The sequence below is a fragment of the Cucurbita maxima genome, unplaced genomic scaffold (genome assembly GCF_002738345.1).
Source record: "Cucurbita maxima cultivar Rimu unplaced genomic scaffold, Cmax_1.0 Cma_Scf00007, whole genome shotgun sequence".
NCBI classification, from domain to species: domain Eukaryota; kingdom Viridiplantae; phylum Streptophyta; class Magnoliopsida; order Cucurbitales; family Cucurbitaceae; genus Cucurbita; species Cucurbita maxima.
In genome coordinates this window covers 546,184-564,227 of record NW_019272023.1, presented here as the reverse complement: position 1 = coordinate 564,227, position 18,044 = coordinate 546,184, and the positions used below count along the sequence as shown (strand labels likewise).

The 18,044-nt window shown below is 39.0% G+C and overlaps 5 protein-coding genes across 5 annotated transcripts; all 5 read right to left on the bottom strand.

Annotated features, from left to right (window-relative positions):
* Positions 1-538: 538 nt before the first annotated feature.
* LOC111482167 (probable protein S-acyltransferase 16) lies at positions 539-3,731 on the bottom strand. The gene is made up of 7 exons (XM_023127842.1): positions 3,271-3,731; positions 2,663-2,755; positions 2,476-2,577; positions 2,243-2,320; positions 2,032-2,130; positions 1,844-1,939; positions 539-1,181 (listed from the first exon to the last, which is right to left on the bottom strand). Exons 1-7 carry the CDS (start codon positions 3,541-3,543, stop codon positions 1,074-1,076), a joined length of 849 nt encoding a protein of 282 aa, XP_022983610.1. The 5' UTR covers positions 3,544-3,731; the 3' UTR covers positions 539-1,073.
* A 347-nt stretch (positions 3,732-4,078) lies between these two features.
* LOC111482397 (laccase-17-like) lies at positions 4,079-6,302 on the bottom strand. Its single transcript, XM_023128151.1, has 6 exons — positions 6,145-6,302; positions 5,929-6,080; positions 5,603-5,847; positions 5,412-5,540; positions 4,659-5,336; positions 4,079-4,566 (listed from the first exon to the last, which is right to left on the bottom strand). The coding sequence occupies exons 1-6, from the start codon at positions 6,253-6,255 to the stop codon at positions 4,151-4,153; spliced, it is 1,731 nt and encodes a 576-aa protein (XP_022983919.1). The 5' UTR covers positions 6,256-6,302; the 3' UTR covers positions 4,079-4,150.
* A 985-nt stretch (positions 6,303-7,287) lies between these two features.
* On the bottom strand, positions 7,288-9,183 carry LOC111482077 (aspartic proteinase PCS1). The gene is made up of 2 exons (XM_023127718.1): positions 9,059-9,183; positions 7,288-8,957 (listed from the first exon to the last, which is right to left on the bottom strand). Exon 2 carries the CDS (start codon positions 8,795-8,797, stop codon positions 7,448-7,450), a length of 1,350 nt encoding a protein of 449 aa, XP_022983486.1. The 5' UTR covers positions 8,798-8,957; positions 9,059-9,183; the 3' UTR covers positions 7,288-7,447.
* Positions 9,184-11,170: 1,987 nt separating this feature from the next.
* LOC111482446 lies at positions 11,171-12,194 on the bottom strand. Its single transcript, XM_023128228.1, has 2 exons — positions 11,701-12,194; positions 11,171-11,417 (listed from the first exon to the last, which is right to left on the bottom strand). Exons 1-2 carry the CDS (start codon positions 11,967-11,969, stop codon positions 11,279-11,281), a joined length of 408 nt encoding a protein of 135 aa, XP_022983996.1. The 5' UTR covers positions 11,970-12,194; the 3' UTR covers positions 11,171-11,278.
* Positions 12,195-13,776: 1,582 nt separating this feature from the next.
* LOC111482444 (E3 ubiquitin-protein ligase RDUF1-like) lies at positions 13,777-15,548 on the bottom strand. The gene is made up of 2 exons (XM_023128226.1): positions 15,359-15,548; positions 13,777-15,236 (listed from the first exon to the last, which is right to left on the bottom strand). Exon 2 carries the CDS (start codon positions 15,107-15,109, stop codon positions 14,159-14,161), a length of 951 nt encoding a protein of 316 aa, XP_022983994.1. The 5' UTR covers positions 15,110-15,236; positions 15,359-15,548; the 3' UTR covers positions 13,777-14,158.
* Between the last annotated feature and the right edge of the window lie 2,496 nt (positions 15,549-18,044).

Genomic DNA, 18,044 nt, shown 5'->3' with positions numbered 1-18,044 from the left:
ATTTTGAACAATTTCTCTTCAATGAAATTATTGATTTGAATTTACCGACCAATCAATCCATTCTGTGCAAATTAATAAGATTTTTCTTATCTCTAAGAACAGATTATAATTTCTTAATGAATTCAACCGTTCTGGGCAAAAGATTGAACCATCCACATTAGTACCATTAGCAATGAGCTTGTTCTAAACTTATATTTACTTTTTCATTTAAATTTAAATGATGGTACTGAAAAATCAACGTCATATAAGTCCATCTCATTCTTTAATGTCAGAAAAAAGGGAAAACGTTGCAGCCTTGTGTTCAAAAGTATTGAAATTTAGGAAACTTTATAGTATACGACAACAAGATTATCTTTCGTAACATATTCAGCCAACCAAAGCAATGGAAGGATGAAAATGGGAAGATAAAAAAGCAAATGTCTCTTCAAAAGAAGAAAATAGCAAAAATAAATTCTCACCTTATGAATGATAAAGGAAGGAAAAAGCAATTAGAAGAATATACTTGAAAGATTCAATCACAAAGAATCATAGATGGAGAAACAAGCAAAAGCACAATGCAGTATTAAAGATTACATTGTATCTTAATTGCAATTTACCTCCTTTTTTTTGTTACAAGTTACAGAGCTACGATTACACAAAACAATTTGTTAGCATGTCCAGTGAACTCATGTACATAAACACCCGACTACATCTGAGATCTCTCTTTTTCTACATTAACCTATAACCCGCATCGCTTTCCAGACCCTAACTTCGAACGGATTTTCTAAAACAAACAGGAAAGGATAAATCATACCTGAAACAGATTTGCTGAGTTCTTGATGTCAACAAGAAACAGTTCGTGATAGACAATATCAGTAACTCTCCAATATCACAATATCAGTAACTCTCCAACAAGCCACGGCTGTCACCCTATCATATCTATTCAACATTTAGAATGCTGTTTGCAATTTGGGTTCTTCAAAGAACCACCACTCTGCTGAAGAGCTCAGTAAACATGAATCCTTCATGGCCATTGAGAGGTGCATAGCTTGTTGTTCTTAAACAAATGTCATGGGCAGAGATGAACTTTCCTTTCACATCGATGCACTAATAGATTTGTCATAGGCCGTTCGGAAGCGAAGACCAGAGCCATTATGTCTTGACATGGGGCATATCCAACTTAATATATTTGGGCCAAGAATCTGTTATAATGAGATAGAACAGCTCAGATAGCATACAGACAAGACACTGGGCAGTCCAACACCCAGCTATATTTGTACAAACGTAAGGATGTGATCAGCTAGCACCACATTTAAGCAGCCATGCCTATTAGAATTTGATGCATCTATGAAAGCTACCTGACAATGGATGAATGCATTCTAGGTTGTACAGTCTAATACATGTCATATTTGAACGCAACAAAACAAAAACCAACAATTACGGCCCCATTTGATAACCATTTACTTTTTCAAAATTAAGTTTTTAAACACTACTTCCATCCATAAGTTAAGTTTGGAAAACTAAGAAATATTCTTCAAAAACTTGTTTTTGTTTTTAGAATTTGACTAGGAATTGAAGTGATCGAAGAAATGGGATGAACAAGCATAAATTTTAAAAACAGATGACTAAAAGCGAAATCTTTATTAAACAGGGCCTAAGTAAATACTTCATGCAGCTATAACACTACATTTTTCACACTGATCAACCATAGACGTGAATAAGCCTCGAGCATTTCCCATTTTGAATTGTCAAAACATACATTTAATATGTAGATAAATGACCCTATGTCATTCTATACATCAATGGTTTCTATCACCTACAAATCAGGCAAAAGAGAGGAAGAGAAATAAACTATAGTAAGTACCGTGGTAAGATTCTCAAAGGCACCAAGATCATACGGATGTGAATACACATTCCCACCTTTCTCCGCAAGCCACATAGCTCTCACTCCTTCATGATACTAAAAAGCAAATAAAATGCCTGGTTAATCTGTCTGAATTAGCAATTCACCGGCAAACAAACTGACAAGAAACAGAACCGGTAGAAACTAACCTCTATTGTAGTCTTATTGTGCAAAATTAAGTAAATGTGCCAACCCAATAGAACATTTAATGCCATACTTAAAGGCAATAGCAACAGCCCAGCAACAATCTGTATAAGTGACAATGAGCATAACAACTAATTTGAACAACAAGCATGAAGAATTTCAAAAAGGAAAGGGGAAAAAAAAAAAAAAAAAAACAAGGATGCACTACGTATTTACATATACAGTCCTAAAAGGGCCTCCAACTTCCTGCTCATCTGAAGGAGGATCAATTGTAAGACTGCCAATGAGTAATACCTGAAGATTCAGCAAACAATGAAACAAATTTTAAATGCAAGGAGGATGCCTGCATGCAACTACTTCAATAAGTAAAACACAAGGAAAGAAACTGGCCAGAAAAGAAACGAAGGAGGAATCCCGAAGTCTAAATCACATTGCATCAAATGACTTACCAGGGAGTAGATACATGCGACTACAGCATACACAACAAACATGAAGAACACCTTATAGTTTTCATGGCCGACGCAGTTATTTATCCAAATGCAATGGTGGTCCTTTACAGTTTATAAACAACCTTTAGCATAACATCTACATAAAATTTTAAGCGGTAGGGTACTGTATAAAGACAATGATACATACCATTCGCAAAATGCATTTTTTGCAAACTCGGCAATGATGTGCACGAGGAGGCTTATATTGAGAACACTTTTGACAGTATCTTAGGTCACCTCCCTGCAATATAATCGATATGATCCAATTCTTCAAAGTTAATTATAATGACGGGGAACACTTGATAAAATATTCGATCATATTTCCTAAATCAATTAGTTTTGTTGATATGTAATCAAATTCTACGAATCCATCAGCCTTAATATAATTTGTAGATCAAGAGGTCTCATAGAAGAATGCTATTCATATTCTCGGTTCCTCATTACCCAACAAGATAGCGATTGACTGGTCAACACAAACAAAAACACAACAACATTCACCTAGAACCGGAAAAGAGAGAGAGGATCAAGTTATTAATTGGGCATGGCAGATAACAATACCATGGGGGTAACCAAGATTTTTCAACTTCAATTCCAAAACACGATCAGAATGAGATCGAGGGAATAGGATCTACATCGCCGTTGTTTAAAAGACTCTAATAACCACAAATCAAATAGCTTGAACTCCGTGAAAGATCGTAATGACCAGATAAAACAGAGAAAAAGATAAAAGCAAAGGCAACAACGAGTAATGGGTACCTTACGCTTGATCTCGTGAATAGGGTTTTCGGAATCCTCAATGTCAGGCATGTAGGTCGAAGGGACCCGACCAGGATCCGTGAGGATAGCAAGGGCGTAACTAGTGATGCACATGAGAGCCACGGCGGTGAAGACGACGGCGTTCATAATTCCAGGCGAGGTTATAAGGCCAAACCACCGGTCGATGAATATAAAGACGGTGGAGAAGTAGATAAAGGAGATTGCTAAGACGACGACGGCGACAGGAGGAGAGATGGTAAAGCCCCGCTTCATCTTCTGGGGAAGCGAGGGAGGGAGACCCACCGGCGGCAGGGCTCCGGCGGCTCCGGATGTTGAGGGAATTAATCCGGGTGTGAAATGCAATGTTCAGAAGAAAAGGAAGAAGGCTTTAAATGTAGAAGGGCGGAGTGGTACCGGTGGCTTGCTTTTTACGAATTTGGGCTTTCTTCATCGTTCCTCTAACGAAAGCGTCCCCTTCTTGGTGGGTACTGAACAGTAAATTACTTAGTTAGGAAGCTTGTTGCGTATCATCATTTAATATTTCCGTTTTCAATATTAAATTTCGTTTGTGCATCATAAGTTATATATTTATGTTCAAATATCCTTTAATTTTTAAAATACAACGAAACTTTCCCAAAATATGTCACTAAATTACTTTAATCCTTGAATTTAAAAAATACAGATTTTGATTTTCATGAATAAAATTGTTAATTTCATTTTATCATCGCTAAATGTTCAATACATTTTGATTTTCATGAAAAAGACTATACAAAATGGGACAAAATTATCATTACTAATAAGTGGATGAATCAAATTAACAATAAGCTTCTACTTTCAATTCAAAGGGATGAACTTCAAAGCTAACGATGAAAACGAACATTTAGCATTTAGGCAGATCGGAAGGTGGCGGCGGGAGCTTCTGGTTGGGCCGTTTTCCGTCCTGTACAATCCAGGCCATTTTCAACCCCCAGCTGGTATGAACTTCCAAGTGGCAGTGCATGAACCATGCCCCCGGATTATCAGCGACGAACCGGATCGCCACCCAGCCGCCGGATGGGACTCCGACAGTGTTCCTCTCCGCCGGGTCGGCGAGGTTGAACTTGGCCGGGTCTTTGTTCGGGTCGAAATTTCCGATGCCTTGACCCACCACGAAGAAATTGAAGCCGTGTAGATGGAGCGGGTGGCTCTCAGCCGTCACGATGCTCGTGTCCTGCATTACCAGTTCCACGGCGGCGTTGTACGGTAGCACCGCCACCTTCGTTCCGCTACTCACCATCGAGTTCTTCGGCGGCGAGCCTGCACAAGCCAACCAAGTATGAATTCTTTTTTCAAGTCTGTCCATTCTTAATTAATTAGTTACTAATTTTTCATCTAATAAATTTGCGTACCTGTGTAATTGAATTTGAACGGCGGATTGGCCGGAAAATCAGTGGTGTAAACACCGTTAGATTTATTAAAAAAGTGGGCTTGTAGAAGAGCCGTGTTTGGCTGCACGAACGTCACATTATTGATCGACGCCGATAGTCTGGTGTTATTTGGGCCTTGACAGGACCGGTTCCTCCGGCACGGCAGCAACCCCAATCCCACCGTGAAAAAGAATCTCCGATCAACCCTCGTCGGCACTTTCGCTGGGAATTTCGAATTCGCCAAGCTCCGAATCTTCCCGTTAAACTTGATCGAAAAACTCGTGTCATTGAACCGGGGAAGAATCGGTTTATGAAGAGGGAGCTTAATGTTCTTCTTTAACAGAGATTTTGTGGATTCGTACTCAAGCAGACCAGTGACAGTGGTGTTGTCGAAGGCGGCCGGCGCGGTGGCGTATGGCCGGGCGGCGATGAGGAATGTGGCATTGGGAGCGTTGGATTTGGTGTGGAGAAGGACGTTCATGGTCTGTCCTGGAGTGATCAGAACGACATTGGTTTTGAAGGGCTTGACGTAAACGGCATCAGCTTCGACGACGGTGAGTGTGTGGTCGGCGATGCTGAAGAAGAGCTCGTCATTGAGTGCCGCATTGATCAATCGGAGTAAATAGGATTTGCCTGGCTTTACCTTGAGCTTGAAGGTATCTGCATTGATCAACCCCTCTGCTTAGATAAAGATGGGTACTTTTGAGCATTGGTTAAGGCATGAATTTAGAGTACCTTGAGCAGAGCAGTTATAGGAGGGGCCAGGGAGGCCATTGAAGGTGAAAGCATCAGAAATATTTGGAGCACCACCGGTTTGCATTGCTTGGTTGATGACAGCCTCTGTATCAGCCTTCCACCACTCCCCTGCAATGCCCATTCCAATCAAATCTCTTCAAAACTAAAAAAGTTTCAAACAGTTTGCTTACCAAAAATGATGGGAACTTCTTTAAGAGGCCGAGGGAAAGGGTAAGGCTGATGGGTTCTTGGGAGAATGATGATTGGGCCATACACAGTGGACCTTAGCCATGAAATATGAGCATGCCAGAACAATGTCCCTCTTTGCCCATTTACTGTGAAGTTATACACATAGCTCTGCCCTGTTTGGATTGGGCATTGTGTCACGTACGCTGGCCCGTCCGCCCACCCACTCCGCACCTGTCGCACTCCATGCCTATTGTTGAGAATACGTCAGTGTGCACAGTAATCTATTAGCTTAAACTTTTTAAACCAAGGATGTGTCGTTGTAGCGTACCAGTGTAGGGATATATTATTTTGGACACGATTGACGACTTTGATTAAGAGACGATCGCCTTCTCTAGCAATGATTCTAGGCCCGGGAAACTGCCCGTTAACGGTCACGACGGTCTTTGTTTGGCAGAGCCTTGTTACATTCTGCAATTGAATCTGCAAGACAATTTGATAAGTAGTGTTGAGTGGGAAAATGGTGTAGTGTTTTAATGAAGCTCACATGAAACTTGTAGTGTCTGGTGATTCCTGCATCGGCCATGCTTGGAAGCAAGCAGAGAAGACTAACAGAGAAGGCAAAGTAAAAGGTGGCTTTCAGAGAATCAAAAGCCATTTTTTTGAATTAAAAATCTGATATTTTCAGTTTGGATGAAGAGAAGGACATGAAATGAAATATTTTTATAGGGGTAGGGGGTGAAATCAATGGGTGGGTTTGGTCAATTAGGTGAATTTAACAGCATTTTTGTTATGTTGTATGTTTTATGAGTCCATCAGCCTCAACTTGTAGTTGCTGCTAAACCTTTGTTTTAGAGTAAAATTGAAGGTTTTGTTCTAACTAAACCCATTTTACATTTTCTTTTAACACATAACTACTCAGATGTTCATAGGCCGCAAAGAAATAAAATAAATGTGGATATCGATCCTTTAAGCTTGTAGAATAATGTTTCGTCTCACCTCTATTCGGGTTCATCGTCCTTGTCGTTGTTGGCGTTGGCACTTGTTCCTTGTCGTTGACGTGGGTTCTCACAAACACAGTGAAAAATGATTATTAGTATTAAAATGAATAGGGGTACGAGGGAGGATTCAACCTCCCATTGGTGCCACTTTCTAATCACAAGCTAAGAGGGAATGCAATGTTGTACCCACCGCTTGACTTTAATTCACATAATATTAAAATTTTGTTGAATCAATTTATAATTAGAAAAAGTATTTCATAAAATTAAAATAAAACTGTGTACATATTTTCTATTAGTTCATTAAATGGTTTGATTTTTTAACATAACCTCCGAATCTCCTCTCTAATCTCCAGATTTTTTAGGGAACTTCTTTATTGACTTTACAACATCTGCATTAAATGTTGTAACATTTGGTCGCTTGGTCACACTTCCATTATTGTCTCAAAAAGTGTCATAAATAATTAATATAATATTTTTTATTACATTAAAAAGCTCATGAATATTTTAAATGTACAGGAAGGGAGGAAAAAAAGAAAAAGAAAAAGAAAAAAAGAAAACTTTCCTTACACGTGGCGAAATGCAGCTCACTCAAACTCACTACACCCGTCGGATCAAACTCGCTTTTTTTTTTTTTTTTTTTTTTTTTTTTTTTTTTTTTTTTTTTTTTTTTATTTGATGATATCACAGAGTATATAGGGGACCCACATACGGACGGTATTAAAAAGCTGAAGGACCACCATAATAGCATGGACCTACGACTACACACCAAAAACCGTAAGATTTTAATCAATATCACGTGCTAAGTTACCCCGATAGTTAAAACGCTTCCATCGAATGGGCCCGGGTCATTTACAGGCCCATACCCAACTTCTGACCCGCTAAATCGCACCGAATCTCTGCCAACCCGATCCGGGATTTTTTCAGATCGAATTCCATCCACACGTTTTGTTGATGAAGATGCCCAATTACAAACGCTTCCACGCCGAGGAGATCCGAATTTCCGAATGTAAAACAGTGAATCGAATCGTTTCCTCTTATTTCTCCGGGCACCCGGTACAGAATCCGGTCGCCGGTAACCGTCATTTCGGCACCGCGAAACACTAGCGTCACCGATGGCAGTGGCGGGAGTCGGGTTTGATTCATCGGAACCCGGTAACAAAGATCCATTGCCCCTTGAAAAACGAAATTCGAATCCTCGAAAACCCGAATCGAACCGGCGGTTCGGTTCAGGAACTCGTCTCGGAGCGCGGTGTAAGCTGGTCCGAGAAGGAACGTGAACTGAGTGCCGGAGTCAACCATGGTTTGCCCCGCTCCGGTGTGGTCTGGTTCGAAAACGGACTCCGGTATCGGAAGTAACTTGTGGGAAACTTTGATCCCTTCAAGCTGAACCGTGTAAGCAACCCGATCGAAATACGGTAATGGGGTCGACATTTCGATGAGTGGAGTGTAATTCAACGGAGCCAACCATGAAAAATTAGCATCTCCGAGTAATAACAAACCGGAAAAATCATATTCCGATATGCAATAGGAAAATTTGGGGAAACCCATTTGAGATACAAAAGAGAGAGATCCACGATTCATACCCATTAATCCGGTGTTTTTGGAGTCTTCTTCATTGTTGGAGCTGAAAATGGAATCCATACAACCGAAGACAACATTGGAAATCCCGGAATTGCCGATGTAAAAAGTATCGGTGGCGAGAGTTCCTTCTGAAGAAGAGGCATCAGCGTAAGATAGAGTGGCATGACAGAGATGATTGGAATCACAAGATGCCGGAATTGGAAAATCCCGAGTTTGGTCGGTGCAGGTGGACGAGGAACAAGGAATCGGAGTGTACGAGGAGGACCCGGCCGGGTTGAATGTCGAAGATGAAGAAGAAGAATTTTGTGATCTGTTGCAGTGGAGCCATGAGAGTTCACTGCCGGTGTCGATGACCATTGTAACATTCTGCGGCGGCGTTCCGACCGTCAGAGAGACAGTGAGGCTGACGTTATGCCGGAAAGGAAGCTTGTCAGGAGATCGCCGGATGGATTCCGGCGGAATAACTTGGGTTTTGAGGGGAAGAAGAAGGGCTGGGTTTAGTGAGGAACAGAGTATGAGATTCTGAAAGACAGAAAACAAAATACAGAGGAAGAAAGGGAAAAAAGATTTGAGAAATTTGTGGTTTGAGGAATTGAAAGCTATACAATAATCCCTCATTTTCCTTTTCTTTCCTGGAATATTGGAATCGAAAAACAGTTGGGGGCAGTTGGAAGCTGCACAGAGTGAAGAAATCCGAGCAACTTCGTTGGCTTTCTTTTGTTTGCGAGAACAGAGTGTTCTCAAATCTTTGCAACCGTTCGATAAATTTCTCCTTTCCCTGCGAAGATGAAGATCCAACTATATATATATATATATATCCCGATAATTAAAACAAACAAAAAAATTCCCAAAATTAAAAAAAGGAACAAAGAAATTCACGCTGAGATCTCCAGAGGGTCGTGGCTATTCGGTGCAGAACCACGATGTTTAAGCAAGACAAGACAACCGAATTTTGTATTGTCCCATGTAATATTGAGCTACATCTCTTCTCTCTCAATAACTTCAAGGTCAAAACAGGTATTTTTTGATATCGTATTTTAGACGGAAAAGTATAAAAAAATAATGAGATCTAATTTTTATTAATTTCTATTCTAATATTAGTTTTGAAATGTTTATTTTACAAAAATTTAATTATTTTATCTTCATAGAAGAATAACAAAAAGGCAATAAATTTTTATATAATGAAAATTGAAAATAAAATTGCCTACCCCATTTGAGGAAATTATTTTGAATAATTAAAAATAATAATTCTAGTGTACCAGAGCAACACTTGATGTTTTTTTTTTTTTTACCCCTATTATTTTAGGAAATAAAGCAATATTCAGTGAATTTATAAATATATATATATATATATATTTCTGTGTCGTGAAAATAACACTTGGAGAAGAAGCGACGTTAAAAGGAGGCAGAGCAATAAATTAATATTTAGACAAAATTAGTAAATCGGTCACTGAAACAGACAAGGACAGAGACAAACGATGCTGATGATGACACGTGGGAACAATTTAAGATTAATGTTACGTTAATTGCATGCCAGATCAGCAAAGGCATTAAATTAATAATTGGAAGGATTTTAAAAATATATTTAATTATGGTTTTCATCAATACGCGGTTTTCCTATAATCTATGTATTCTATAAATGTGTCTGCAACTTGTCTGAAGTAATAAACAAGCACACGAAAAAAAAAAATATATATATATATATATATAAATATTCATTAAATTAATTTGTATAAAAACTTTTATAATTATAAGAATAATGGGATCGCTTCTTATTTGAGCAAAGAAAAAAAAAAAAGGAATTTCAAAAAAATGAACACAATTTTATTCCATGAAATAGTAAAGTTGACATTTTTATTATTTTCTTTTACTTAAATGTCAAATAAACTGAAATTAAATAAATATATAAAGAAAAAGGAAATTTTGTGACCATGGTGTATTGAATGTGAGGGGATAAGATGCATTTAATGCCGTCTCCATGTTCAATTCATTTGAGTTTCATGTGGATTTATTTATTCATTTTATTTTTATTTAACCTCCTGAATCTCTATCCCTTAAAACATCAAAACACTAATTTTATTAAATAAAATTCTATTTTTTTTTATAAGTAAGTTAATTAATATATAATACTAATTTTTTTTATGAGTTGAATTTTTATTTCATTATTTTCTAAAGTTATATTAAAAAAAAAAACTGAAAATGGAAAGTTAGAGAAAGTATATGAGAAAAAATCTAAAAGATTGGTGGTTTCACATGTGATGCTGAATGGGTTGAGAACAATAGAAGGATGGTGATGGGTCCTTTAATATTAAAGCTATTATTCACACCTTTCATCTAATTTAACACTCCACTTAAAGGACTGTCCCTTCCTTTTAGGTATCTGTTTCTCTATTTCTAACCATAAATAATTTCCACCATTATTCATCTCAATCGAGAAACTTCTCAATTTAACTCTATCACATTTATTTACTCGAAGTTAATAACCTTTATATGAAAAAGAAAAACCTAATTTACATTGTCTTAAAATCTAACATAACATAGTGGATAAAGACGTGTCAATTATTATTAAATTATACTAAAAAAAGATGTATAATTAAATAAAATTAGGAGAAACCGAGCAAAAAAAATTAGTTAAGGAGGTAGTTTGATGATGTAGTGTACATTTACATATTTCAAACATGCATACAAATGCCTTCATAGTATGTTGGTGTTTGATTTGACTTCTCTTGGTCAACGAATTGAATTTCTTCCATGGAAATTAGCCATGTGATTTAGTAGCCTATTAATTATTATTTAAATAATAAAAAATAAAATAATTATAAATAATACTTGCAACCATTGTTCTTCAAGGGATTGAAACATAGTATTTTAGTATTATTTAATGACCTCATTAATAATGTCATTTAACGTTAAATATAATATATCGGTCAAAGCATAATTAAAAAAAAAAAAAAACTAATTCGAATTCAAATGTTAGGTTAAAAACAAATATTACACTTCCAAAAACTCAAAGTACATGGAATAAAATATATTAAAAATAGATTATTACAGCATTAATAAAGTATGGAATTTATGATAGTAAAAAAGGCAGGTTTTAATTTATTTGTCCACTTGGTTGAGCTTGCCAAGGCCATTGCAACGAGCACAAACGATCTGAGTTTGGTCTTTGCGAGCCGCATTAGCCCTCAGCGCCGCTCCCGATCGCCGGACAAACCCTGCGCCGTCGCATTCCGGACACCTACGGTAGACCAGACCACAAAAACCGCCGCCGCAATTAAAACCTCAACCATTGAAATTTAAATTAAAGCTCCTCTTAAAGCATTGCAGATGGGTAGTTTGTTTAATTAATGTCGTGAGACTGAAACTGAAATTAAGAGTAAAAGACAATAACAGAAGCAGAACAGAATTCCACTGCAGAGTAAAGGGGAAAATTTATGGTGAAGTATTCTTTAAACCGTATTTGTTAATTTAATTTCAATGCAGAAATAGATGGCTATAGAAGTACTAGAAGTTTCGCTTACAGGTCTTTGCGAGAGAAGAGGATAGGGAAGGCGGTTCCGACAAGAGCTACAGCAACAGCGCCGGCGATCAAGTAGGTGGTGCCATCGGCAGACACGTCACCGACGGCGGCGACCACTGTAGAAGTTCTCCAGTGCTTGCCGCTGCTTTGGCGGAGGGACAACGCCGAGGGTCTCATCGGCTGATTGGAGGGCGGAAAAGGGGCGGCGGCGGGCGTTTGCTTGATGGGTTCTGTGGAAGAAATACGTGGAAATGTACACAAGGATGCCATGTTTTACAGAGGAATGAAACTGAATCTGAATACAGGGGGGACGAAGATCAAGAACAGAGTTTTTGTAATTTGGTGGTTGGAAAGGATGGAGGGATGTTTTGAAGTTGAGTGAAATCTGGATAAGGCTATATTGGACTTCAGGTTCTGATTGTTGTGTAGATAAGAATGGCCCACGTTATGAATTTCTTAGCGACCAACTCCCTTCTAATTTTGTCATTTCAAAATGGACACAATCTTTCACAAACACATATGGTTAAATAGGTCAAATATATATGATAAACTATAATGAAAAGTTAAATATCTTTAATTGATTTATACGCAAAGAGTCAAAAAAAAAAAAAAAAAACAACAGAGGCACCAAACATCCTCTGCAGTTTCCAGTGGAATGTGCAGTGTGTAGACACTTGTCACCCACAAGATCCAAATGGTAGAAGACATGAAAGAAAAGCCAGCCTTCGATCATGCATTATACAAGGAACCTCCGCTTCCGAATTAGAAAGCCCACTCCTTGGTGTTCATCTTCATCTGCTTATGCCTTTTTGTCATTTCCGTTTAGATATTAACACAAAAATCCAACAATCATAGCTTACAACTGCCGCAGATGACATGACTCGGCAGGAATCCGCACATGGCGACACACAAAGTTCAAAAAGTTGTAAGACATGTGAACCAACATCTCTTATACCAAACAAAACGAATAAACTTCCATTCTTCTCCCAACAATCACCATCGGATGTGTGTTCTGGTAGTTCATTTTCACGACATGGAAAAAAGGAGTACAACCTGTGCTGTTCACTTTCCTGCCCATATATTTGACAATTCATGCAAAGAGGAAAATCAGAAAAGAGATTACACTTGGAATAAAGGTAAGGTACATTATCTTTGATATTAACTTACAAAGCTGCTAAAGTTGCACATGCATCAAATGGCATCCTTTTCATTGAGAAATGACGTTGGTGGTTGATTTACAAATGTGCATAGAAGTTTAAACCAGTAAAAGCCATGAATACTTGAACTTTCTAGGGTCCAAGAGTCTTTTTTAGTGCATCAGCATGGTCTTGATAGTAACATATTAATCAACTTGTAATAAACAAAGCCCTGGCCCTGAGTGCAAAGTTCTTCAATGTATAATTTACCTCACCTGAGTATTAAATTGTCCCCACCCTATCAGCATTGGAGGATGGGTCCGTCCTCCCTTCCCCAGAGACAGAAATGATATGGGATGTGGGTAATTTTGATGCTTGAGCGAGCTGAGATCTGCGGAGATCTGTTGAGAGAAGCTCTCAAGCCCACTGTTAGCCAATATTTAAAACACTTCTATTAGAGAAGAGGTTTCCACACAGCATCCTTATGCTTCGTTCTCCTCTTCAACCGATGTGAGATCTCACAATCCACCTCCCTTCAAAGTCCAACGTCCTTGCTGACACTCGTTCGGATTATGAGATCCCATATCAATTGGAGAGAAAAATGAGTGTTAGCGAGGACGCAGTAGGTTGTGAGATCCCACATCGGTTGGAAAGGGGAACGAAGCATAAGGGTGTGGAAAATTCTCCCTAGCAGACACGTTTTAAAAACCTCGAGGAGGACAATATCCGCTAGCGGTGGACTTGCATTGTTACAACTAATAACTTCAAGTGGAGAGAGTATAATAAGTATCAGCTGAAAGATATAGGCAACGAGAGAGTCAGAGAGGTAATAAGAGTTCCTTAAGAATCATCGTACAGCAGAAACAGAATGCCACAAAGCAAAGCCAGAGAGATGAATTTTAACTTAAAGGTAAAACCATGAAGGGATAAAGAGAAAGACATACTAAAAACAGAAGATTTTCGTATTCTAAAGATAAGAGCTGCTTTGCAGCGAAGTTACAATGTTACGTTGCATAAAAGGAAAAAATGAACCTACTAGACATCAACAAGAACTCCTTACCCATCTCTTTCCTTCTAACATCAAACAGCAAAAGATATCAAATACTCGAACTGCCAAAAACCCTTGACTGGGCAGATTCTACAACTCTCTCCTTTCTTTATCTCTACATATACTTGTCCCACCATGTCAAAAACTCCCCAGTCAACTATATTTAAGCTATCAAATTCAGTATTTCTTTTTGATGTATAGCTATATACATCTGATAAAACAAAAATTGTAAAGAGCGTACAGGATGGGAATTCAACCTCTCTATAAGTATATAACTAAGCAGAAAATGTATAGTTTGCGTCCGACACCATAGAGTGATTATTCCTCCTTGAGCGTCTGTTGAATAAGGTAGTAGAGAAGCTCCTTCTAATTAAACCAGTAACTGAACCAGAACGACGGGATGTACTTCTAAACCTCCCAAAAAAGGAGAAGAAATTGCGAAAAATACTACGAAATCCACCACTTTCACTTGATCTTATCCCACTTGAAGCCCATGTAATACTCCTTGGAACACCGATGGTGGTACTAAACCCACCATCAATTTCAGTGTAAACAACAGGAAGGTCATGTTCTGCAGCGCCCCTTCCCCAAGTGAACCTTCCAACAGCAAATCCCCCACCGGGAAGCCTCCAAATTGTTAATCCAACAACTTCTTCAGCAGAAGCTGGGGAGCTCCTGCCACTGCCATGCACATCGGTAGGCAATTGGTGGCGACAAACAGGACAGGAATTCCGGATAGAAAGCCAAGGGCATATACAATCCGAATGGTAAATATGCTTACACGGCATCTGTCGAGCCTCAGAGTCGAGCTCAAATGGTTCCTTACAGACCGCACAATGTGATTCCAAAGGCACATGGCTAGCAAGAATCTTAACCACAGGCAAAGATTCAATTGCAGCCTTCGAAGCCGGTGGGTGTTCCAATGGGCCAACCCCGTTCACCTCCAGTTGCGCCAATTGATTGAGAAGGCGATCGATCCCCGATCCCATCAAGAACTCGGATATATTAGAAGGCAAGGAACGGAGACTAGCCCCCGTACCATCATCATAATAAATCTCATAATTTCCTCCACCTCCAACACCATTATTACTAATAGCGCCCGAATTAGAGGGATCGCGTAGAACAATGATACGATTGAAAGAGGAGCGATCCTCACCGTTTCTTCGGCTGCGACGCAATCTTGGGACGAAGGAAGGGTCTAGGTCGGAAGCATCATCGTGGTTCATCGCAGCAGGTGGAAACCGATGATCAACCGGAGAAAGAGACGGCAGCGACCTAAATTCTTCTGCTCCACAATCAAGACAACAGACCTAATGTAGGGCCCGAGCCCGAGCTCTGATAAATCGATTGCATCTGTAGCAAAAAGATGTCGATCCCATCAAATCCATCAATTGATCGATCGAAAGAATGGCACCATAACTCCTTGACAGAATATACCCTAATTATATAAAGTTCGATGAAGTGATTGAAATTACCTATCCGAATTCGATGCTCGGAAATCAACGAACGCCAAGAAACTTCAAGAATCCAAAAATGAACTCCCTCGAATGGATGAAAGGATGCCAAAATTGCAGAAAAGAATTCGCCTTTTAAGTGGAGTAGTAAAATCGAGAGACAGAGAGATTCGCCACAGACGAAAATTGAGGTTAAAAACAATTGCGTGGAGCTTCGACAGCGAAGGCACGTCGCTTATCAAAGCGTGGAATTAACGCGCCAAATTTCGTTATTATACACAATTTTCGTTGCATTAGTTTTTAAATAATTAGCATTAATTATTGTTGGTTGCCGCCATGTGCATTTGTCTTCAATTTAAATAAACTAAAACAATACCAATTTACATTAATAATCTTCCATTTTGTTTATTCAAATTATTTATTTATTATTATTATTTTTTTTTGTAATGATTGTTCTAAAATCAATATTTATATATATCTTTTTCTTACTCCATAATTGAAACATCGACCCTTTCTCATATTTATCACAAAATTATACATATTTAAATTTTTGTATTTTTAGTTTCAGCTTGGTTTAATCAAAGGCTTTTCTTGTTTGGGCTTTCAGGATTTTGTTATTTAATGGGCTTCCAAAGCCCAGCCCAATCCAACCCATTCAACAATTCGACATGTCGAATATTCTCTACCGTCCCCACGGCAATTTAAGGTTTCAGGCTTACGACATCTTCTTCTTCATCAACTCTTTGATGGCATGTCAGGCAATTCTGGCTTCTCGTCCAGCTCTAGCGAGACATTGTTTAAGCAATGCCAGATGGTACGGCCTTCCCAAAACAAACAATCGGTACAAAATTTGTCATTGTTGTTAACTACAAGTTTAGTAATGCATTATGAAGATTTTGAATGTATGCAGTGTATAGTTTTGGTGATATTGTTGCTTGAATATGCATTTCGTCTACTGTCATAATTTAGAATAGATTGGGCTGAACTTGCTTGAGTTTGATTGTGACGAGGATCGCGTGTGGAGGGAACAATTCATATGATGGAGTTATACTAGCGGATCACGTAAGTAATTGTCATGAAGCAGCGAAATTTATACTCTCAAAAAGGCCTTCTAGTTCTTGGGATGTAATTTATTTGCCTAAAGTTACTTGGTTTCTGCTGCGGCTTGGAAGAGAAATGTGAGATCCCACCTCGAATGCAGAAGACAACCATTGGATGGAGAGGGCAACGAAGCATTGTTCCTAAGGGTGTAGAAAGAAGTCCAAAAGGGAAAGTTCAAAGAGCACAATATGTGCTAGCGGTGGGCTTGGATTGTTACAAATGGTATAAGAGCCATATACCGTGTGATGTGCCAGTGAGGACGCTGAGCCCTGAAAGAGGGTGGTCACCGAGTGGTGTGCCAGCGAGAACACTGGGTTCCTGAAGGGAGGTGAATAGTGAGATTCCACATCGATTGGAGAGAGGAACGAGTGCCAGCGAGGATGCTAGGCTCCGAAGGGGGTGGATTGTGAGATCCCACATCAGTTGGAGAGGGGAACGAAACATACTTTATAAGGATGTGGAAACCTCTCCCTAACAGACGCGTTTCAAAAACCTTGAGGGAAAAGTCCAAAGAGGACGCATACTTAAATACTTATTAATAAATGAAGGTAGTATAAATTTATATTAAGAAGATTTCCCACATGGTGGATGTGCTGCAAATGTTGAGATATCTGATGTGGCCTGTTAAGGATATTTAGTAATAAATTATAGTTTACCATATATATTATATTTGATATTTTATTATAAGGCAAATATCTAATATTTGCTTTATTATCATAGGTATCTTTCCATTTATTGTTATTTCCATTTATTACTATTTCCATATCTTTGTAATTCATTTGATTATAAATAAGATAACTTTCACACCATTTAGGAGTGGTGGATTAATCAAACATTCACATGGTATCAGAGCCCTCTCGGTTTAACAACCCCGATCCTTTCCTTTGAATGGCTTTTGAATCCTCTAATCTTCTTTTCCACCACCCCTGCTGGTTTTGACGCCGCAGGGGCAGTCTTCATGGCTGCCGTAGTCGGAGCCGATTGATTACTCTTCGGCTCCACCCTATTGACCTCCAAATCACCTTTCGTCATACTCTGTACATATAACCTCACCTTTTCCAACCAAATCGATTTTCCCCTTAGCCAATATAGTCTCTCTCATTTTCTTCCCAATCAACCTTCATCCTTCACATAAACCTTAACCTAAACCTATCAACCTTTTGCAGAGATTTACCTTCGGAATCTGGGTGCCGCACTGGCCTATTTGCCAACCAAGTTGCCGCCGCCCTTCCTGCCAAAATTGGCTTCTTCGCCCGATAAGGCGACTCTTCCGACTGCCCTTCTCGCCAAAATTGGCTCCTTCGCCCAATGTGGCGACTCTTCCGGCTTCAACATTGTCTTTGTCCCTTGCTCTAGGTTTCCCCTTCTACTTCTTGGGGTTAGAAATATTCTCACCAGAGCCAAGACAGCATCGTCGCTAAGCGACAATCCCTCTTCATGGGTTAGACATATTCTCGCCGAAGCCAAGGCAGCATTGCCGCTGAGCGGCGATTCCTCTGCAATTTTTGATGGCCAAGAACCGGGTTGTTAGCATCTTCAAGAAAAGTGTTTCTCAACCTCTTTGAATTTTTCAGATTCAAGCTTCACGTTCGTTTAAATCCGACGC